General features: G+C 37.6%; 2 protein-coding genes across 2 annotated transcripts; one reads left to right on the top strand and one right to left on the bottom strand.

The window, feature by feature from the left end:
* Nucleotides 1-222: 222 nt before the first annotated feature.
* LOC114477603 (kinesin-like protein KIFC3) lies at nt 223-12,215 on the top strand. The gene is made up of 20 exons (XM_028470017.1): nt 223-440; nt 613-743; nt 961-1,063; nt 1,222-1,376; nt 1,482-1,734; nt 3,812-3,984; nt 4,266-4,331; nt 4,797-4,934; nt 5,015-5,212; nt 6,641-6,814; nt 7,937-8,084; nt 8,189-8,319; nt 8,411-8,522; nt 9,263-9,444; nt 9,530-9,634; nt 9,706-9,836; nt 10,635-10,755; nt 10,840-10,969; nt 11,077-11,306; nt 11,403-12,215. The coding sequence occupies exons 2-20, from the start codon at nt 645-647 to the stop codon at nt 11,526-11,528; spliced, it is 2,775 nt and encodes a 924-aa protein (XP_028325818.1). The 5' UTR covers nt 223-440; nt 613-644; the 3' UTR covers nt 11,529-12,215.
* A 200-nt stretch (nt 12,216-12,415) lies between these two features.
* On the bottom strand, nt 12,416-22,167 carry ccdc12 (coiled-coil domain containing 12). Its single transcript, XM_028470931.1, has 7 exons — nt 21,913-22,167; nt 17,588-17,661; nt 15,013-15,092; nt 14,870-14,931; nt 14,762-14,796; nt 14,585-14,661; nt 12,416-13,073 (listed from the first exon to the last, which is right to left on the bottom strand). The coding sequence occupies exons 1-7, from the start codon at nt 21,997-21,999 to the stop codon at nt 12,994-12,996; spliced, it is 495 nt and encodes a 164-aa protein (XP_028326732.1). The 5' UTR covers nt 22,000-22,167; the 3' UTR covers nt 12,416-12,993.
* Nucleotides 22,168-23,660: the final 1,493 nt, after the last annotated feature.

Here is a 23,660-nt window from a genome sequence, read left to right as displayed (position 1 = left end):
AATTTATCCCTTTGTTTATCTTCTACGTTTCTGCTTTGCTTATGTTGTATTTTGCAATTTAATGATATTAAAAAAAAAAAAAAAAAAAAAAAATTCTGATCACAGGAATATCTTCACACACATGCATCAAGCTTTATCTTTATCTACAGCATTGACACAAGTAGCTACAATCAGTGTCTTTATCAGCATCTGTCAGTTCCCCATGCACTGCAGCGACTCAGCAGACTGCACTGGGCATGCTCAGAGATGCTGCAGGCTGGAGATGGAGAGGAAGAAGTAGAGGAGGAGGGAGTGAAGACACACAGGAGCGAGCGATCTGCTCACAGAGGCTGCTGCTCGTGTAGAGTTGACATTGGCAGAGCAGATGGAGGGTGAAAGTGGAATAAGGAAACCTTGGAGGTCAGATTGTCATCGCCAAAGAGGAGACAACATTTGATGAGGTAACAAAGACGATCAGTGAGGGATGCAGGTGGCTATGGAAGCTAAAATGACATTTAACCTTTGGATTCATCCCGATGTCGGATTAATCATCATCATATTATAGATTTTTATTTCGGTCCTAGCTGGAAAGAGTATTTCTCTTAATTTTTGAATGTCTTTCAATCCATGTAGTGCATTCAGAAGGAATCTCAGAGAGCGAGGAGATGTATGCCTTCTACTCTCTTCTGGTCTACATCTTTTACACTGTCTTTAAGAAGGAGGAAAAGGAAGCCTTGGAAAATGCATGTGGAGTTTCATTAGAGGTATGTCAGGCCCCATCATGATTTACTGTTCACCATTCAACGTTTACAAGTATTTTTCAGACAGAAATCATGCAGGAGTCCAGACGTTGGTCATTTATTGATGATGGACGTTTGTTGCTGCTCATTTATTGTTAGGTTTAGCAGGCATGTGTGTGCTGTGTGTCAATATGGTGCATGTGGATTATTGTCTGACCCCCATATATGATGCTGTTCCCAGGCCGAGGAGCCCGGGCCTGTTTCCATGGAAACAAGGGGCAGAAGGAGGGATGGCCACACCCCCAAAATAGGAAGAAAAGCTTGTGCTCGCTTCAGTGAGTCAAGTAAGTCCACTTAAGCTATTTAACAGCAGTATGTGTGATAATGAATGATAAATGCAGGATCCATGCACGTGATGAATAGATTTGACTAATTTGCGGAATATTTATTAGTCACACTTTGTATACTATTCTGATCTGGGTGATTTTTGTGACATTATCAGGCAGCAGCAGTGACAGTGATGAATTAAATGAAGAGGAGGAGGAGGAAGAGCCTCCTGACTTCCCAGCATGCACTCCTCTGGCTTCGTTTTTGTCTTTCAAGCAGGAGGCTGAGAAGAGGAGAGCTTCCCAAATTCAGCTAGAGACGACAGGAAAGGTAACTTGTTGTGTTGACCGAACACTGCTTCTAATGTGATAATAACTTCCAAATGTGCATCTTTGTTGGTGTCTAAAGTTGAAAATGTATCTCTATGGTGCACAGTTGGCAGAGTCTCCCCTGGTTGCAGTGATGTCCCACCTGCTGACTTTCCTGGAGCAATACTCCCACTTCCAGCAGCTTCAACAGCAAGCCGACCAGTACAGAGTCCAGCTGAAGAGGCACCGTGTGCAGCACCGTCGCCACATGAAGGCCCTCCGTGCTTCCTACCGTCAGCGCCTTCGAGACAAGAACAGCATCATCAGCAGCTTGGAGGAGGCTGTGGGTCAGCAGCAGGTCCTGAGCCCACTGAGTGATGGTGAGAGGAGGGGAGGAGGAGATGGCTTTGATTTTTACATGCAGGGCACATAATGGAGATCAGCCAGAAGGCAGATGTTATGAAGCCGTTTTAATATCCTCACACAGAAATTAGATTAGCCAGAGTGATAAAAGTGTGTAACATTGCCCAGGGACAGGACATGAGTGATAAGATGAGACATTTAAATACAGACAGGAGAATATTTGGTAAGATCCTTCCTTTGTCAACATTAAGGGTCATGTGATTTCTCACCAATCAGAATCAGTCATGGTGGTAGCGTCCCTATAGTTAAAAACCCAAGGTATTTCAAAAGGCACCAAGGAAGATGCTCTTCTTCATGCCCTTATTAATAAAACGACTTCTGTTTTTTTTAAAAAGCTGGGGAAAAAATCCACATCTTAGTTAATAGATGAACAATTTGATTTAATCATTGTTACTCAACCTTTTTAAATTGCGTTCTGTTAAAAAGCAGCAGAATGAGTAATCAACAGTTTATGAAGATCCACTTAGAGTCTTTTTGCATGATTTAAACTTTCTAAATTAGTTTTTTCCCAAATGTCACATACCCCCATTTTAAATCCACTGGATTTACAAGTGGTATATATATATTTTTTTGAGTGTTTCCACATACTGCACAGTATCTGCTGTATCTAGTCACCAGATGCTTTTTCTGACCTGTGAAGACAAGAGGCCTTGGATTTACGCACTGTTTTTGTTATCTTTGTTTACTGTGCATGCATTTAGCTTGTTAACCAATGCATGAGTTCATAGAGAAATCCAACCTGACTGACACAGGCTGAGAGCATCAGCTCACAGGCAAACCTTAGCTGGGTTACAGATACCTCCATGATGTGTGTATGAACGTTCAAGCTTATGATCACATTTATGTGGACTCCTAATAATCTCAGAAGGCACAGATTGTGTGTTTTGTGTTGAGAGCTTTTAGTATTAGATTAGTCATTCTAACTCTGTTATGAATAAAACAGCACTACTGCTTTATTCCCCGCCAGTGCACTTACAAAGCCGAGCACATGAGGCAGCACGTGTAAACGTGTTGTGCTAAATATAGCCCGAGGTCCTTGTCCTGGTGTTACGAGGCTGCTTGGCTTTTTGTAGGTGTAACATGCAACACCGTTGAGCTGCTGTGAGTGCAGGACAGAGCCTGTGCATCTTCAGCTGTGGTGTATCATCATTCAGACTCAGATATGATCTTCTGTTTAAAGTTTAATGTGAATGAATGGTTTGTGCTCCATTCAGTGGACTTTCATTGAAAATTCAGCCGTTTTTCCCCCCATTCACCTTATAAACTCAAGTGCATCACTTTTCATGCAGGTTTTTCTTTAGACCTGTGTAAACAGACATTTGCGGTTAATTTAACACTTAAATTTCACATGCTGCTTGAAGTCTGTCCTCTTTAGATTGCATTCCTATTTGAAAGCATTTTGTCACATGATCACAACCCATTTCTTGGGATATATATTTAGTAGAGCAGCAGCGATGGATGGGGCACAGCTGCAGCCTTTTGTCCTTTCCTGCCTTTCCTTCCCAATCTGTCTGACACCTGATGGCACTCATTGATTAGATTTCACACACAACCCTGAGGTGGAAAACTGGAGGCGAGAGAGCCTGATGAATATTTGAGGGAAGCAGAAGTGATTAAACCTCTGTTGGGAATGTGAATCAGGTTCTGTTGGACTTTGGAGGATTGTGTCACACATTAGGAAGGTGAACATTAATCATACAGAGAGAGCCTGAGTATAAAGAGCAGGCATGTAACGACCATAATGTGAACATTGAAGACTACAATGACGAGCGAGAAAGCTTTAAGTGCATATTTAATGTTCATTAATATTACACACATGTACAAGTACTGATCTGTGCTGTAAAAATGCTTTAAAATGAAAAGATCCTCCCAGTTAAAAAAACAAACAGGTTAAAATAAGGTCAGAGATAAAAGCTGGGGCTATTTTGAGTGGGCCTGGTTAGAATTACGTTAGAGAGATGAGGAGATGTGATTATCCCATGTTAAACCTAGCCCTGTTCATCATGATGGCTGTAATTTGTGTCCCCCACCCAGGCGAGTGTAGCACTGACCAGGAGACGCAGGCTGGGGTTCACCGGCTGGTGCAGTCTCTGTGTGGTTTGCAGGGGGAGAGGAGCAAACTGAGAGGAGAACTCCGTCTGCTGCACTCACAGCTGGAGCAGAAAGAAAGAGACAGACACGGTCGAATACAAGCCTTTCAGCAGCAGGTTAGACCACAGCAAACACATTTCATCACCAAATATGCTCATTTTAGAGACCTTAGGCATACCGATGGTTCGATACTGTCAACATCTGTGAAAAGTCAGAAATATAGTACACATTTATTATTGTGCTGCAGTATGTGTCTGTGTGTTTCATCAACCCTACATTTTCAGCTTAATTTGACATCTTTAGTAGAATATAGGATATATTATTCAGGAATATTTGAACAGGTTTTTACTGAAACTTTACTCGACATGTTTATTTTCACATGTTCATTTTCCAACAGATTGATGAACTTAAGGGCTGCATAGAGGAGCGAGAGGAGGAGCTGTCCAGGCTAAGAACATCCTCTGTGAGTGGTGCACAGTTTGGATTTGATTTCCATCAAGCCTTCAATTATTTACATGCAGCAGAATAAAATAGAATAATAGAAGCTTGTTGTCATTGTACAAAATACCGTATACAACAGAATTAAGGTGCTCGCCAAGAACGAGCAATGACATATAACACACACTTAAATAAAATATTGGAAATATAAATACTGTATATAATACTATAATACTCAGCACACTATATATACTATAACCATAACACGCAGTATAAAAATGTAAACTGACCTTTTGGTGAGATAAATAAATATGGCACATATAGTGGATTGCAGTTACTACACCTGCAACACTCAAAAAATAAATGCCACATGTCAAGTATTATAATTAAACAATGTTATGAATTATCTGAATGAAAGCACACAAGTGTATGAGTTTTGATTTTGAGTTTCTCTGTCCAATGTGTGATGCTGGATGTGGTCTGTCCTCAGGGGGCTACAGACTCAGAGAAGAGGGTCCTGTGTCTGTCAGCAGAGAACGAGAGTCTGAAACAGAATCTGAGCGTTACACAAGGCCTCCTGCAGCAGCTCTCGGCCATCCCGTCCCAATCCAGCAGCATGCTAATAAAGGTAAGACACTGTTGTTTTTCAAAAGGGAAGCATTATCAATTTAACCCTTGATAATCTGTGTAATTTGCCTCTTGCTTTAGGAGAATGAGAACCTCCGCAGCAGAGTGCAGCAGCTAGAGCTCTCCCTACAGCAGCGTGCTGATCAGCTGTCACAGCTGGAGCGACAGAGCGAGCAGAGTGAGTGGAGGAGAGCAGAGGAGCTGAGGAAACGAGAGGACCGGGTCAGAGAGCTGCAGCTGGAGCTGGACAGAGAGAAAGGAAAAGAACCAGCCGTCAAGGTGAAATCATCCATGAGAGGTGCTCAGTTGAAAAAAAAAAAAGCTCATAGTGTTTGCAGTGGGCACGGAAAGTATTCAGACCCCTTTAAATTTTTCATGAGTTTGAACTTTTTGGGGTTAATTCTAAGCGGTATATGTGGAGAAAATCAGGCATTGCTCATCACCTGCCTAATACAATCCCAACAGTGAAACATGGTGGTGGCAGCATCATGCTATGGAGGTGTTTTTCAGCTGCAGGGACAGGACGACTGGTTGCAATTGAGGGAAAGATGAATGCGGCCAAGTACAGAGATATCCTGAAAGAAAACCTCTTCCAGAGTGCTCAGGACCTCAGACTGGGCCGAAGGTTCACCTCCCAACAAGACAATGACCCTAAGCACACAGCTAAAATAACAAAGGAGTGGCTTTGGAAAAACTCTGACCATTCTTGACTGGCCCAGCCAGAGTCCTGACCTAAACCCAATCGAGCATCTCTGGAGAGACCTGAAAATGGCTGTTTACCAACGTCCACCATCCAACCTGACAGAACTGGAGAGGATCTTGCAGAAAGAATGGCAGAGGATCCCCAAATCCAGGTGTGGAAAACTTGTTGCATCGTTCCCAAGAAGACTCATGCTGTACGAGCTCAAAAGGATATTTCTACTCAGTACTGAGCAAAGGGTCTGAATACTTATGACCATGAGATATTTCAGTTTTTCTTTTTAATAAATTTGCAAAAAATTCTACATTTCTGTTTTTTTCTGTCAAGATGGGGCGCTGAGTGTACATTAATGAGAAATAAAATGAACTTTTTTGATTTTAGCAAACAAAGAGTGAAAAATTTAAAGGGGTTTGAATACTTTCCTACTATATATACTATATATATATATGTGTGTGTATTTTTAAATTATTTTTCATATTCCAACAACCAAACCAAAAAAAATTATTAATTAAGTATGGATAAAATTAAAAAAAAGTTTCAAAAATAAAAAATAAAATAAATCAAATCAGTCCAAGGTCACAGTTCACAGTTTGTCATGTGTGTAGTTTTTTTCCCCCATATAGTTTCATGTCAAAGTGTTGTCAGAAGTCCATGAATGGTTTTAAAGTGGTATTTTTGTTTTGTTTCATGCTAACCCAGAGGTTCTTAACCTTTTTTGTGTCGTGACCCATTTTGATATCACAAATGTCTCAGGCTTTATTTTTTCTAGAATTAGTCTTAGATCATGTTTATTAAAGTGTGTCACAAATACAGAGTTGCCAGGATTAGTGCACATAGTGACAAATGCGCCACCTCAGGTATTTTTATATCGCATTTTATTTGAACTACATTTATGTTTGAGAACGTTTAAGTATAGGATACAGTTATTTGATATTTATTGTGTGTGATGTGTATTTGACAAATAATAAAAACAACGCTATGCTAACCTCTCTGATCTATCACTGCAGTATGTCACACAGACTGTGGAGGTGGAGTCACCTGTGATGGTGAAGCAGCTGACCAAAGCCAGGCAGAGAAACGAGCTGCTGTCTGAAAGGCTGTCCAATCAGAATGAGCGCTGCAAACATCTGGAGGAGCAGATTCGGAAGTCTGACGAGTACAGCTGTAACCTGCAGCACAAGGCAAATAACAGTGCATTTATAATCCTCATTTTTATCTACACAATATACATTCATATGCAAATCGTTCTCTAATACACAGGTTTTGTAAGTTCGAAAACTTGAGTTACAGTCTACGCAGTGTGTACAGGCGTAAATGTTCTACCAAAAGACACAAATAACATTTAGCTAATTTACATTAAAAAAAAACCCCATTTTGCATCAATAAGAAAATGTATAAATAAATATTTTAAAACCCATAACATGGCTTTTACATAAGGTCAGACAATCGATGGCACAAAGTGAACATATACTGACACATTTAGAGCTGTTTTAAATTGAGGCGCGTTGTCTTCTTGATTCTCTCTTGAATTTGTGAAATTAGCAGCTGTAATAGCAATAAGCTAAGATAATTGGCTTAATAAGCAGGAAGTTGCCACAGGCATGAATTCTGCTTTCAAAATAAAAGTGCTGAGAAACACCAAAACTTAACCACAGAAACATTTTAATCAAAGCAAATTATTTAAATTATTAAGAACAAATACAGCTTAAATAATAAATAAATCCTGGGGCGGTGTTTAGCTCAGTGGGTAGAGCGCCCGCCCCATGTACAGAGGCTATAGTTCCTCACCTGCAGCGGGTCCAGGTTCGATTCCCGGCCTGGGACCCTTTCCTGCGTGTCATTCCCTGCTCTCTCTGACCCCCTTTCCTGTCAAGCAACTGTCATATAAAGGCCACTAGAGCCAAAAAAAATCCTTTAAAAAAAAAAAAAAAAAAAAAAAAAAAAAAAAAAATAAATCCTTAGTGCTCTAAACCTTTTGGGTCTCCTTATCTTTGAATAAAAGAATCATTATGCAGAGATGTTTTCAGATTGTGAGGAAGTAGTTGGTGCACCCAGAAAAAGACTCACTTATTATAAAAATTATCTAAAAAAATAAAATAAATGAGGATCAATAAATCACACATTTTCAGAGTATGGAGCATTTAAAATAAAGAGGAATAGTGCACCTTGAAATTGCTGCACTGCTGCAGCTGAAAATTTAAGATCAATCGTATTGACAAACTAATTAAAGAGTGGAACCTAAATGGACTAGAATAAGGTAACTGGCAGACTGACAAATAGCTCAATAGTAGAACTTTTTACAGATTGCAGCCTATGAAAGAGAAATTAGCAAATTGAGAGAGGAGCTGTTGAAGGAGATCAGCCACTTGGAAAAGAGGAAGGAGGACGCAGTGAAGGCAGCAGCTTCCTGCTCTGCTGAGAACTTCCAGAGCCTGCAGGAGCAATTCTTCGGTGAGCTACTCCACTGATCACAACCACACAGAATCCAGCAAACGAGATCTGATGTGTGTAAACTCACTATCATGCCTGATGGTTTTACTTCCTGTGTTCTTCAGGCTTGCAGAAGCGTCTCACTGCACTTCCTCCTACCTTACGCTGCATGAAGACGGACTATGCCAGTCTCAGGAGCCAAGTTCGAAACTTCTCTGACTTTTATGGATCTGCTATCAATGAAGCAAAGAAGCAGGTAAGTTTACGCAGAGGCAGCATCATACCTTGGCGGTGGCATTTGTAAGATTCAGGGAGGAGTTTTTCTGACCAAAGTTTCTGTCTGGCAGATTTCAGCAGCTATTAATGAGATGTCTGAAGCAAACAAAGATCTTCTGGACAAATATCGGAAGGAGGTAGCACTGCGCAGGAAGTACCACGAGCAGCTTGTGGAGCTCAAAGGTAAAAAAGGACTAAAATAACAGTGTGTGCGCTTTTATTTTGGTACTTCCAGTGAATTTACATATTTGCTAAATATTTAGTTTCATCCCTGACATTTTGATTTAACATTCAACATTTAGATTTGACATTTAAGATTTACATTTAGCATTTAGATTGAACATTCAACATTTAGATTTAACATTTAAGAGTTACATTTAGCATTTAGATTGAACAGTCAACATTTAGATTTAACTTTTAAGATTTACATTTAACTTTTCACATTTAGATTTAGACTTAACATTTATATCTAAATGCAACATTTAGATTTAATGTTTAACATTTAAAATTTTACATTTACCATTTAGATATAGATTTAACATTTAAGATTTACATTAAACATTTACCATTTAGATTCAACGTTCAACATTTAGATTTTACATTTAAGATTTATATTTAACTGATAGCATTTAGATTTAGACTTAACATTTATATCTAAATGTAACGTTCAGATTTAACATTTTCAATTTTGCATTTAACATTTACCATTTAGATTTAATATTTAAAATTTCAATTTAACATTGACATATTTTTACAAGAAGAAAAATATCAAAAATATTGCTGTAAATCTGGTTAAAAGTGACAGAAAAAATTCACGTGTTTATTTTAATGTGGTTTTTTTGCTAAATGTTTATTTTATCATGCACAACTTTACAATCTGAGCCCCATTAGAGCTTGTGTTATAATCCAAGCTTTCTTTCCAGGAAACATTCGTGTGTTGTGTCGTGTAAAGCCAGTACTGAAGGAGGACCAGCATGAGGAGGGACACTCTGTGGTGGTGACCACAGATCCCAACAACGAGTCCTCCCTCACCGTCCTGAGCAAAGGAAAGGGGCGTTTCTTTGAGATGGACAAGGTCTTCCACCCTCAGGCCACCCAGGAAGAGGTAGTGACAAAGAACAGCCCATAAAGAAGATTACGATGTGACAGGAAGTTTAACTTGTCGCTTGTAAACTATTTTGCCTTTTTAGGTTTTTCAGGAGATTGAACCTCTTGTGACTTCCTGTATTGATGGATACCACGTCTGCATATTTGCATATGGACAGACAGGCTCTGGAAAAACCTACACCATGGAGGTATGCACTTGTGTTTTAATATATTAAAAGAGTGTTAAAATATGTTGAATAAGTTTGTTTTTGTTTTCCAGGGCAGTTTGGAAAATCCAGGGATCAACAAGCGAGCCTTGAAGTATCTTTTTGGGGAGATTGAGGAGAGGAAGGACATGTGGTCGTACACCGTCACCGTCAGCTCTGTGGAAATCTACAATGAGGTGCTCAGGTATGTCTTCATTCATCACCCGCTTCATCAGCTCCTCATGGATTTAGATATATTTTATCTATATCTATATTTTATCTTCCAGCAGAGGTGGGAGACAATTTTCACTTTAACCAATTATCAATAAGTGAACATAAATGTTCAAAAAATCTTCAAATTTAAAAAAAAAAAATTGACACTGCAAAAATTCTGCTTTTAAGAGGTTGTTATGCATAATTGAATTTACATCATTATGATTTGAATAGTCTTTAAATGGACAACCAATCTGCATCCATCAGCGCATTTGGAGCACAGCACATGTATGTTTGAACAAGTGGTGACAACTCTGATAAAAACGTAAGGAGCTGCAACTGACTTCCATCCATGTTGGATCACTTTGCAAACCTTTAAAACAAGGGTAGCCAAAATTGTTCCTGGAGGGCTGCAATCCTGCAGGCTTTACATGTCCCTCTGTTCCTGCACACATTAACACAGTAGCTCATTTTCAGGCTTCACAGCTGCATTATGGGACATTTGTCAGGTTCAGTTGTTTTGGAGCAGAGAGACATCTTTTTTTTAATATAAACAGACAGACAAAATCACAAAAGATAAACTACAAATCTCCATGAAACCAAAGCAAATCTAAAACAACAACAACAAAACAAAACAAACAGCTCTTCTTGCCTCCATCAGACCAAATTTACCCCCCCCCCCCCCCCCCCCCCCCCCCCCACAGGCTGTAGACTGTCAGAACCAGTTGTTGTTTTTATTTCTACAGTTCTTTTAAAGTTTTAATGTTGTTTTTTTTTTAACTTTTTCCAGAGACCTTTTGAGCAAAGATGGAGAGAAACTGGACATAAAGATAAATCCAGATGGGACAGGACAGCTGCATGTGCCGGGCCTTCGGGTTATTGACGTTAGGAGCTTTCAGCACATGAAGAAGGTACCTCCTCATTCTGCTGCTTATACTCCTTCCAATTACTTAGAAATATATTGACAATTTTGGATTATTACATTTTTATTCAAGATTTTAGCCACAGCTCGAAGGAACAGGATCACCTTTGGCACACAGATGAACCAGCACAGCTCTCGCTCCCATGCTCTGCTTTGTGTCACCGTTCAGGGCACGGACCTCGCCACAGGTTCCAAAACCACCGGTCAGCCTTACAACCACATTCAGTACAATATGCTCCTATATGCACATAGAAAAAATGAAAATAGATGTGCCAAAGGTTATTGACTGAACCTACTTTTGTTTCTTCAGGGAAGTTGAACCTGGTGGATTTGGCTGGTTCAGAGAGAGTGTGGAAGTCCGGTGCTGAGGGAGAAAGGCTAAAGGAGGCTCAGAACATCAACCGTTCTCTGCTGGCTCTGGGTGATGTCATCCAGGCGCTCCGTGCTCACCAGACTCACATCCCTTTCAGGAACTCTCGCCTTACGTACTTGTTGCAAGACTCTTTAGGAAAAGGCAGCAAGACCGTCATGGTGGTACAGGTGAGAGCACAGCTTTAAGTCGGTTATCATCACAAACCAACATGAATATGTCAAACCTCACTGAGGGATTCATTCTGTTGGTTTTCTCTGTTAAAGGTCTCTGCTCTGGAGAGTAACGTGGGCGAGACACTGTGCTCCCTAAAGTTTGCTCAGAGGGTTTGCAAAGTGGAACTGGGCCCTGCTGCCAGGAAGATCGAGTCTGGTGGAGGACTTTGTGATTGATGAGCTGCACATATATTGTGAATTTGATAGTACCAGCAAGTTATTATCTAAAGGTCTGCTGCATATCCTGCCAAAGGGCTACAACTGGGGCAGGACAGTTGGTCACAACCAAAGTTTGAGAACCAATGGATGGAAGTGTATTTTTTAATCTTCCACTACTGCTGTGCCCCTGGATTCTTACATACAAATGTCCAGGACTGACCTTCAGTTTAGAGGCTATCATATGTCTAACAAGCCTCCCGTGCCAAACTAGATCTTGATCTTTAGGGCCAGAGTGATCGTTTTCCAAAGGTTTTAGTGTGTATAACTCTAAAATAACATTGTTTTTTTTTTGTGTAAAATATAATAGCAGTTACTAAATGGTGTGTTCCAGTTTTGAGCCTTGATATTTTGCCTTCTGATAGAAGACACGGCACGAGATGATTGGGTGGCTTTGCGTTTGAGGGGCGGTACAATAATTGTCTAGCTGAGGACAGAATACGCACTTTATTTTAGAATGGTAGCATTTCAGATCAGGTGCAATATAGCTCACATGCTAATCTCCAAAAGAAGCTTTTATTGTCCATGTTTGTTCATCTGTTTCTTACCCAGAGAATCAAAATGATCTTTGGATTCAAATGTAGCAGTAATCATTATGTAGAGAATACATTTTCAGAGAAGTTTCTCAATAAATACACTGTACTCAAACTTTTCGTGAATCTTCACTGATCAAAATAATGTGCAGAGTTTTGTATTCGTACAGCCAGAGATAATCTACATCATAGTGAACAATCCCCAGGTTGTGACACATCCATGTTAAGGTGTTATTTTGTTTTCTCCACATGCTTTTATTTTGAAACTGAAGCACTATTTTACCACAGCACCCAACATAATACACAGAACAAGACTTTCAGAAAATACCATTTTAATTTAAACAATACAAAATACAACATGTTTGCATTTTACAGAAAGCATTAACACATTGTTACTGTTTATAAACAGGTTTGTGTGTAAATCTTAAATTAACCCTGAAGCATGAGTCCTGCAGGGGTGCAGCGCAGTGTGTTTTAACTAGACACCCCTGCAATTTAAAAACAAAAAAGTAAAACAAGAAGAGAGTACTTTATAAAACTTTATGCATTGGTTTGAATAATTTGCTTGAGGTTTTAGATGTCAGGTATTACACAAAGCCTCTCTGCTGCTTTATTAGTCATGTGTCTTCCATGTTATTGAAAAAAACATTGAAGTATCAAATGTAAAATTTTACTTTTTACACTAACAAAAGCTTTATGATTTAATGTAATGAAAGCTAAAAACCTAAATGTTCAGATTTAAAGGGCTACAGATCTAAGTTGCCACTCAGTCACTGACAGAAATGTAAGTCTGCAGGATCAAACGAACCATGTCTGTGTGTGTGTATACACAACACAGATGTGACGGTGCAGTTGCAGTAAGCTAAGGCTGTGACTGTTTAGTCTTGTCAAATTCAGTCCGAGTCCCCCTCCTCGGCTCCCACTGCTCCCACTGCTGCAGCCAACTCCTCCTCACTGCCCCGCAGACGATCCCCTGCACAGAAACACACCCATTGCATCGTTAATAAGACGGAAATAACCTTATATTCAAGCTCAAAGAGTAAAAATAAACAGTAGATACAGCCTTCTTTGTGCATTTTTCCATGCCAGCTATTTAGTCTTGATTACATATTAGGGGTGTGCATTTCCTTGAATCTGACTATATGATTCATGATTTGCATGTCACGATACAATATATACAGATATTAATTAAACAATACAATTTACATTGCAATATCAGTAATTACAAATTTCACCTTTCCAAGTACAAAATGGCATGAAATATAATTTATTGCATTTCTTTCTTGCAAGAACAAGTAAATGGTAACTAGGGATGTAACGATTCACTCAACTCCCGATACGATACGATTCGATTCGCGATACTGGGTTCACGATACGATTCTCTCACGATTTATTTTACAAAATAGGACTGTAGACAAATTTTTTTTTGGGGGAAAAAAACAAGAAAATACTGTATTATTTTCCTTTTATTTTTCATTGTCAAAAGAATCCCTTGATAAACTATTCAAAACAATGCAATTTAACTAAAAATAAATCTTGAATGAAATAAATAAAGGAACAATACAAATGAAAATGAAGCCTATTAATTTAAATTCTGGTTCAATAATAAACAATGCAAAACTGCATAATAGTTATTTTTCTTTTAAAAGTGCAACTGAAAATGTATTTTGTGCCTTAACAATTGGACTTTAAAAAAAAAAAAAAAAAAAAAACCGTGAGTACACTGATTTACGTCATATTTGTTTGGACCAGCAGAGGGCGCTGGTAACACAGTGGTCGATTGGCATGCAGATATCTTGCAGTGAAGAAGAGAAGCTATGCTAGCAGACAGAGCTAATAGAAAAACGTGACTTTTACAGATATTCAAGTAATATTACAGATATTCTTTCGGTGCTAAAGGGGTAATGAATCATTTATTAACATATTTAAGAGTAGAAGGCAGCCAGAAAGAAAGTATTAGCAGACTCCGCCCGCCACCTACACTTGTGGATAGCGCCCTCTGCTGGTGATTCAATTTTCAGAAAATCGATATCAACCGTGATACCTATGAATCGATTTTTAACTGCCTTACGATTAATCGTTACATCCCTAATGGTAACTAACTGTAATTTAAGTATCAATATCAAAAACAAGTGGTATGTTTATCAAACTGTCAAATTACATTTTTAACTTTTGCTTCTACAACAGATTCTGATTCTGTTAGGTCCTTAAATTACCAGGCGTTTACATGCTATGCATATGTTAGCGCAATTAAATGTTTTTTTCATTAAAATCTATTTGGACCTTTTTTGGATCGATACAATATCTGTGCGTTGGAATATCGTGAAATATCGGCAAATCCATTTTTATTACACCCTTATTACATAATAAAGCAAACTGTTAATCATATATATTTTTAAAAAACATGCACTTAAGCACAACAAAAGCACCAGAAGGAGGAGTGTTTTCAATTAGTGACATCATAAAAACAAGAAAAATACTGACTGATAAGTTCAGCAATGGCTCTCTGCGTCCTCCTCTCCAGCTTTTCCAGCTTTTTTGCAACGTCACGCTTTAGATCCCTAGAATGAAAATGTACAGTATTAAAAATCAAAAAGATTTAGTAACTGTGGTACTAAATTTAAATTATATTTCACATTTTATGACTAATAAAGATCTTACCAGTCTGGCTTTCTTGGGGCAAGATTGGCCAAATCCTAAAGACGAGACAAAGATGAATAAGACAAGAAAGGACACCTTAGTCATTGAGCCTCATTGGGAAACACTCACCACTTCTTTAATAATGGGCTCAGGATTAGCTGCCTCCAACTGGTCTTTCACTTTATCTTCCACTAAAAAAAAACATAAAAAGGTGTGAGAGGAATATTCTCGATATACTGCCAATACAATCTGAATTGAATTGGTTTACGCACCTGATATAGGCTTGGCTTTAGGCACCTGCCTTTCCTTCAGATCTTCATCCTCTGGAGTGTAACTCCTCAGTTTCAGCTCTCTGAAATAAGGAAGGAAGAGTGGGAGTATTGCTGCTTTTCATGTTTTCTTACACTCCAGGAGGTGGCGCTGTAGCCAAATATATAGTAAAGCTCAGCAAAGACCATCTGTGGTTCCCACAGCTGCAGGATTAATGCCTAAAGGAGGGTGGGTATAATGTCTCTCTTTATTCTGTGAGCACGTCTGATTAACATGTTCCACCTGCTACTGGGTACGGAGCAGCAAACAGCTGAGGAATACTTCCCTTGATGCTGAATTACACAGTCTCTCATCACATCCCCACACAAAGAAATTCCTAGCGAGCTTTGCCAACATCCCTGCAGATTATCCCTGAGGTCCAGGGGCAGAGCTACTATTATCCCTCCATGCACAGAACAAGAGGTTTCTCAGCTTCTCTCAGCTGATTGGTTGTGGAACACGAGCAGATTTGCTTCTGGGACATTTATTACCGCCTTGCAACTGACAGACAGACCATCCATCTTTTTCCAGCATTAGGATATAGTTTATAAATATTAAAATTAACAATAAAGAGAGCCAACAAAGATGATCCATGAATGTTTGACTGCGTTTAAAATTCAATTACATTTTTTTAAATTTTGTTTTGTATAAAAACAACTCATCTCATGGCGACCGTGGCTCAGGTGGTAGTGGGTCGTCTTCTGATCGAGAGGTTGGGGGTTCGATCCCAGTACCTGACTATGTGTCGAAGTGTCCTTGGGCAAGACACTGAACCCTAAGTTGCTCCCAGTGGTCGCCTTGCATGGCAGTCCTGTCCCACTGGTGTGTGAATGATTGGGTGAATGAGCTGATATGTAAAGCGCTTTGAGACTGCTTCAGTGTGGGGATAAAGCGCTATATAAATCAAGCCCATTTACCATTTACAGGCAAGGCTAATTTATTTGTATAGCACGTTTCATACACAAGGAAACTCAATGTGCTTTACATGATCAGAAAGTTCAACCAACTTATTCCTTGAAACAGGAAGAAACCTCCAGCAGAAGCAGACCATTACAGTAAACTATGGGATGTTGCATAATGTCCTGCCTAATGAGAGGCCATGAGATTGCTGTATAGATTTTTAAAAATGCTTAAATCATCACATCAGTCGACCATCAATAAAAAAATCGACCAATGATAAAAAAAAAACAAAAGAAAAACATGATTGTCATGATCAGATGTATATTAATACAACAGCTTATTATTGTAAAGTTACATTAGGTTAACTGTTATTTATTGCAATGTATATTATGTTTTTTGGAAAATAAATTCTTCCTTTTCGTACTGAGTTTTATCATAATGGAGAATAAACTATTCCTATTCGTATCGCTGCATGAGACAATATTACTTACTCAAGTTGTTGCCTGACATTGTCACTCAGATTGCCATACTGAGCTTGCCATGGGAAATTAGTGAAAGGAAGAAAACATTCTAAAAATGATTTTCCCCCAAAAAAGGAGCCATTCAACAACAGCTTTGAACATTAGCTTTGAAATTGAATTTTCAATCTCAGCCCAAGTAGCAAAACTCACCGCGGATCTGGCAAAAATTAATTTTCCAGTAGTGCGCATGCTCATAATCGATCTCAGTACGAGGTAAACTCAGACCGTGACACCGGTACTAATATTTATTTGGATCCACCAGGGTACATTTAGTTCTGTTGATCGTCAGCTCTTTCCAACAACATAAAGCTACAATAAAACTTAAAAAGAGAGGTGTTCTATTTCATAATATTTTGTGAGATGTCTCACTATGTGATACACACTCCCTGTAGCCCTCAGAAACACTTTTTTCAATCCGCCAAGCCCTGATTGGCTGGAAAAGAACTGTCCATCAGCCAGGGACATATCTCACTCATATTACTCAGTGTTACCAAAGTAACCTATAGTTTTTAAGGTCATAAATACAATAGTGATAATCACTTGTATTGTGTGTTATGGATTTCTCCTTATCTTTACTTTTAAATTGAAATAAATGACCTTAGGTTAACCACCTTTATAGAAGTTTTAAAACCAAACACAGAAAACACTTCAGTCCCACAGCGAAACGGAGTGTGTGGTTACTGACTTTGTAAATTACAGACTCAAAGGTTTGTTTACACTTTAAAGCCTAAATTTGGCTCCAAACCCTCGAGTCGATTCTTCTCTGTGAGAGATCAGTCCTGTTGGACCAGAGGAAACATGGCGACACTCCCTCTGTGTCGTCACAACACAGTCATTAAATATAAACAATGGAAAATGGGTCCTGTAGGACAGGAAAGATGGCTGCTCCCTCCTACCAACACACGTGAATGTGAGCAGCTATTAGCAGACGACTCATCCGGTATGAACACAGCCTCTGACATCCTGCTCTGAAGCTAATGTCAACGGCAGAGAAACACACATGTTGCACTTCCTTATCAGTACCCTTTCTTTAAATTGTGTAACTTGATAAAAAAAATCGTAACTAAGCAGATTCAAGGATATGAATTTATAATAATAATAATAAACAAAGACCAACCTGTGCTTCTCTTCACTGCTTGGCTCCAGTGCAGCTCTTTTGTTCTCGGGCTCATCTTCATCAGGCTGCTGCCCCTGTTAATCACCACCAAAGGGAATATAATCACCATCATTAGTTCATGAGCTTTTCCATTGAAAGAAAAAAAAAGTATATGAGCTTGGTAATCAGTAAGTATCAAAGCACACACTGCATTACATAGTACAAGTAAGAATCGCTCTGATAATGTGCAATAATATGACATACATTGTTAACTTTATTTATTGTGCTGTCATGTGTGAGATTTTAAATGTCATATAGTACATTTGTTATACTGTTATCTGGAGCAGGTTGTGTAGAAAATATTTCATTCATCTAAAGATTTATCTGGAAAAATAAAGTAAGCATTAGTCACTGTGTCAGACTTTGTATATGATAACAGGGTTGGTTCAGCCTGTGATTTAGTGGTTTCCCGTGCTTGCACTACTTTCTGGAGCTCTCTGATGTTAGCGTGCTTATCAAAAGCTAAATGACTAAAGATAATTTAGTATCAGTTTTTATTCGTCAGAGTGAGATCATCGTTTTAGGTGGAAACACCAAGTAATGCTTAATGGAGCTTCTGTCATATTTTGCAGAAAGTGAAAATAGACAGTAAAAAGCACACTAATAAAAGCTCCAATGTGGCTCCTCAGATTTTAGTAGCTTCCATTGATTATTACTAAATTATCTTTAAAAATTAATTATTTGCAATGTAATCAAAATCAGGCTAAAGGAGTTAGTGTCAGTGATGGATGAACTATTGTTATGTCTACGCAGGTCGTTTGTAGAGTCTGAGTGATATGAAATCTTTCGATGGCTCAGTCTACACTCTGTTCTCTCCATCACAAGATAATTCAAAATGTTTCCAAACTTTGATCTATTTTCTGTCACTCGCTTTCCTCGCCTTTTGCCTGTCGTTTCTGACTACCGTACTTGTACTTCACTCTCTCGTCTCTCCCTCCTTTTCAGCACACAGGCATGGTCGCCTGATCTAACTGAACAAAACTGCTCATTTCAATAAAAACCAGGCCAGATCTCAACCTCCTTAAAACAAATGTTTAAACAGTAATCATACAACATGAGTTAAAAATAAATAAATTATAATAATACACTAAATAAACACAAAAAGGCTTTAAGTTTGTAGCTTGTAATAATAATCATAATAATGAAGAAAATAATGATAAAATAAATACTATCTCACAGTGATTGATGATGCCAAGTTGGATAGTCCCTCCATTTCAAAATAAGAGAATGAACAAGTCCAAGGACACAACAGCTGATTTAAAAGTGTAAATTAAAATTAAATTGCCAAATAATGTGCACAATTTTGTGTATATTTTTCATTTTTTTCTAAAAACCTACAAAATGATGTGAAAAGCAGCCCAAACTTTTTAACCCTGCCCAATGTGTGGCATTACAAAAATGACTAAAAATAGTTTGTTGTCCCCAGTGAAAAGCCATGACAAAGAAAACTCATCCCCTCCCAATTGACACGTTCCTGAAGAGGCTTCCCGTCCACCTGCTAGAAACAATTCAGAGGGTTGGCTTTTTCTTGAAGTGCGGGAACAAAAGGAAAACATCTGCATTCTTCAGGAATGTCAACAGTCGTTTATCAAGCATTGGTGGTAAAGCTAGCATGCTTCTGTTTATCGCTCCGTATGTAAAACACTGACAACATTGACATTTAAATACCAAAACAGGCTTACACAGTGAAATAACTTTGCTATTGCAAGAAGGAATAAAATCCACAACTGAAAGACTGTTGCAGGTTGCACAAACACAAAAAAGTACCATTAAAAACTGTAAATACTTTGAATTCACACAAATAAAGAAATAAAATCCACACCACATATTCTATCATTGGTCAATAAAATTGTTTACTTGTACAAATGTCCAACATTAAACTAACACAAACCGGAACGGAAAAAAAGCCTCATCATTGTTTTTTTTTTTGTTAAATTATTTATCTTTTGATACAAATGCAATCCTGCTAGTTTTTTCCCCGTAAAAATCTAAATTAAAAATATCAAAGTAACAATGATAATTGTAAACTTTAGGCAACAATTTTCACAAACATTTCTGTCATTAACAGTAATAAATAAATCTATATTCATCATTATTCGTGTGTTGTGCTACTGCAGTGGTAAATGCTTGCTTGGGTGTGATTTTAACAATGAACCTTGTCATAACTATAGTAAAACATATTTTGTCAGATAAGTGCTCACACTGTCTGGGAGCTGTGACACAACATTCAAAGAGCAGTGGACTTTTAACGCAGTAATAGAGAATATAAACAGAGTTTAGAGGTTAGGGAAACCTGTGAGGTTTACCCATTTAATGGTGCATTGTTGCAATAGTAATCCTGTGGAGTTTTTGGTAAAACAAAGACAGTATTCATTCTTTAATTATTATTTGCATTATTAATGGGGTTTTCAAAAAAAAACACTACACGACTATCAAATATGCTCTAACCAGGGGTACCTGAGCACATTGCAGGGGGTACGTGGAAAAATTAGGAATTTATTTTAATAAAAAATATTCTCAGTCATTTCATAAGTCCGTCAATAAAATGGTACATGTGCGCTATGACTTGTTTTTAATATTTAAATGCCTGTTTAAAGCAGACATATTCAAAGAAGCTCCTTTTGTGGTAAATGTCATAAAACGTATATATAACACAGGCAGGTTAATTATTTGTTTTGTATTTATTTATTTATATTACTGATTTTTATTTCTTCATATTTTTTTCTAATTTCAACTATTATTTTTCTTTAACAATATAATCTTAATATATTAGTATTAATAATACAAATGTTTACTATAACATTATTTCTTATATTTATCATTTTTATTTCCTTGAAAGCAACATAATTTTATGTTTAATTTGAGTTAAATAAGAAGATAATGCCGGAATAATAATTGTTCAATTTAATTTAAATATCTGGGTGTGTTGTGAGACTACACTCTCTTTTAAAATCCATATCAAAATTATATCTCAGGATTAAATACAATATTTCAAATGTTAGTCAAATAAGGTCTGAAAAACTACTTTGGTCAGAATGTTTTATTATACAATGGCTGTGTTCAGTATAACAGTCAGCTTATGTAAGGGACTTTTATAACATTTAAAAGTCATTTAAAGTGTCCATGTTTACAGAGAAGTTAATAATACTAGCACTGAAATGAATATTTCCTGCATTCATTTTGTTTTTAATGATTTAAAGTTAATTTGCACAAACATCATTTACAATATTTTGGTGAAGCATTATTTTGTATCAATCTTCCCTTAAAGGTGCAGTCCGTAACTCTTATAAAGCTGTCACTATGGACAGCTTTATAAGGACAGCCTTGCATGAAACTAGTAGTTTGTGTAAAAAAAAAAAAACAGACTCCTGCAGCCTTTGGCAGAATGCATCTCGACCGAGCAAAAAGAACCAATCAGAGCCAAGATTGTGTTTGATGGACTGTCTGACAGCTGTTGCTCACAGTACAAAAATATATTATATATGAAAAAAACAATATTTAACAGAATAAAGTTCAATTTACATTTAATGTTTTGTTTTATATTTGTATTCAAGACACTTTGATAATAGTGACTCCATATCGTTAATTACACTTTTTATTTGAAAAAAATAAATATCCATTAATCCATGATCCATCTTCTGCTGGCAGAAATAAATATAAAAAAATCATATTAGATTTTTTTTTTTTTTTTTTTTTTTGCTGTTGTTCATTTGATTCCTATTAAAAACTCTTACGCAGTTAATTGCACTATTTATTAGAAAGTATAAAACCTTTTTCTTTGTGCTTATTTGATTCCCATTCAAAACACTTTGATAAAATAACTTTGTAGCCTATATTAATAACATGTAGATTGTATGTTGTTAATATAGGCTAAAAAGTTTAATGTTTATTACATTTTCTGTTGGTAGTAGTAATGTGTGTGCTTCTGAATATAATATATTGTATGTTTTTAATGGTACCATCAGCCTGTCCAGGGACAGCAGATGTAAATTAGCCCGTGCTTGTACTATAGCGTCACTGAATAAATAGTAGTGTCTATATTTGCCGGACCACCACCAAAATTCCACAATTGTTAGAATAGGGATAGTGTCTGACTATGATTCAATATACAAGGATTTGTGCCAAAAATCCAGTGAATAAAACGACTCAAAGTTAAGATGACTTGATTTAGGAATGATGCTAATGCTAGCTTCAAGCTAAGTCGGCTACCTGTAAAACTAAAAGAACATGGATTGCACGTTTTATCCCGGCTTTCAGAAATTGAGTTTTTTTTTTAAAATGCTTACATGTGTCTTTTTATCCCTGAGCGCTTTAAGCCTCTCTTTCCTCTTTAGAGCCTGCTCCTGAAGCGACGAGCTGACTTTCGGCTCCATGTTTATGTGGACACGCCGTTCGACTCTATCTGAAGTTTATTAACGGTCCTGACTCAGGATGTGAAGACGTCTGTCGAGCACATCGATTGCCGCACTAATGCAGGTCTCCTATCTCCTTTCCTATCCACTGTTATTTATCCTTCTTCTTCTTCTTCTTCTTCCGTGTAGTTTTACCGCGGTTGGCAACCAAGGCAAGGATCATTACCGCCCACCAACTGTTATTTAACCCCCGGAAGTGTTTAAGTTTGTTTTGTTGGGGTTTTTTTTTTTTTTTTGGAAGTGTTTAAGTAGTGGCCATGATGAAAAAAAGCGTTTGAATCCGTCGGATTATTACGTCACCGAGTGGAAGTGCGTCTTGATCCTCAAAACAAACGTGATCACCTTTAACACTTTTCCTTAACCCCGTGACGTCATCTACAGAGTTATGGAGAAGTGGATAGGAAAGGAGATAGGAGGGACTATTCGGACACTGCCCAGCACTGACCCTCCTGATGATGATGATGATGATGATGATGATGATGATGATGATGATAGCCATAGCGTCTGATCCTGTGAAGGAATGTAGGACATTACCATGGTAATGGAGCTTCCTCGAGCTGTACATTGTTCAACATCCTCATGTTCAGCTGCTGCACTTTGTTTAATTGGCAGCAAACATCATGAGAGTGGTGAGGAGGACTAAGGAGTGCTTATTAGCTTAGAATGTCAAACTCATTTTAGTTCATTAGCTAAATATGGACCAGTTTGATCTCAAGGGGTGCAGATTGCAGAAGGGAAACCAATTAATTTCAACATCAATGTGCCCCAGTTAGCAACTCCACATATAAATGATACATAAAGCACTGACAAATTAATATCCAAGCGATACGTGACAGATGTCAGTCCCTGCAGGAGCTTCACTTTAAGTTTTTCCTGATTTTGTAAACATTTTTTATTCAATTTGGGGGAAATGTTGTGAAATCATTTGAGCAAAATTGCAGGATTTTGTAAAATTGAGAGTTTATTTAAAAAAAAAAAATGAAATTAATAAAGACTGTCATCATGTTACATGTGGATGTGACAACTGTTAGCCCAGCAAATACTGTGGAGTGTCATTAAATGTGTGTTTTTGGAGGGGCTGGGATATCTAAAACTAAAATAGTCGATACTTACACAATGATTTGTGTTTTTTTCATTGGCATATTGGGTTGATAGATAGATAGATAGATAGATAGATAGATAGATAGATAGATAGATAGATAGATAGATAGATAGATAGATAGATAGATAGATCCTTTAATAATTATGCTTTATTAAGCAGTAATAGCATTAAGGGCACCAGGTGATGGTAAGAGAGAGAGAGACGAAGGGAAAATACTTTATACATACCAATAATAAGAAAGCTACTATGTTTTTGGTTCTATTATAGCCAGATGTACCTTATGAATTTACTGTTCAATGTAAGTTTATCTTTGATTATTGCAGACTATTGTTTAGTCAAATCTGAGCTGTTGTTTACCGTTAGACTGCAGTAAATGGATTAATCTTTTAATGTTTATCAGGAGTAACTGTTTATTACAGTCTGAAGTTCATTATCGAGTGAATGATATCAGTGTTAAGTGTTGCTCTCAGCAATTTATTTTTGCTCGCGTGCAATATACACTGTGCTTGCATTGTAATGC

The sequence above is a fragment of the Gouania willdenowi genome, chromosome 16 (genome assembly GCF_900634775.1).
Source record: "Gouania willdenowi chromosome 16, fGouWil2.1, whole genome shotgun sequence".
Taxonomy (NCBI): domain Eukaryota; kingdom Metazoa; phylum Chordata; class Actinopteri; order Blenniiformes; family Gobiesocidae; genus Gouania; species Gouania willdenowi.
The sequence above is the reverse complement of the archived record's forward strand: the minus strand, read 5'-3'. Positions and strand labels throughout refer to the sequence as shown.

Bases quoted from the DNA above. Each gene is read 5' to 3' on its own strand.
- ccdc12 (XM_028470931.1), bottom strand. From the start codon at position 21,999: ATGGAGCCGAAAGTCAGCTCGTCGCTTCAGGAGCAGGCTCTAAAGAGG. The intron at 14,662-14,761 runs GTAAGATCTTTA...TTTTCATTCTAG, and splicing joins GCCCCAAGAAAGCCAGACTG to GGATCTAAAGCGTGACGTTG. The intron at 13,074-14,584 runs GTCAGTATTTTT...GTTTCTGTGCAG, and splicing joins AGCCATTGCTGAACTTATCA to GGGATCGTCTGCGGGGCAGT.
- LOC114477603 (XM_028470017.1), top strand. From the start codon at position 645: ATGTATGCCTTCTACTCTCTTCTGGTCTACATCTTTTACACTGTCTTT. The intron at 1,735-3,811 runs GTGAGAGGAGGG...TCCCCCACCCAG, and splicing joins CCTGAGCCCACTGAGTGATG to GCGAGTGTAGCACTGACCAG. The intron at 8,320-8,410 runs GTAAGTTTACGC...TCTGTCTGGCAG, and splicing joins TCAATGAAGCAAAGAAGCAG to ATTTCAGCAGCTATTAATGA.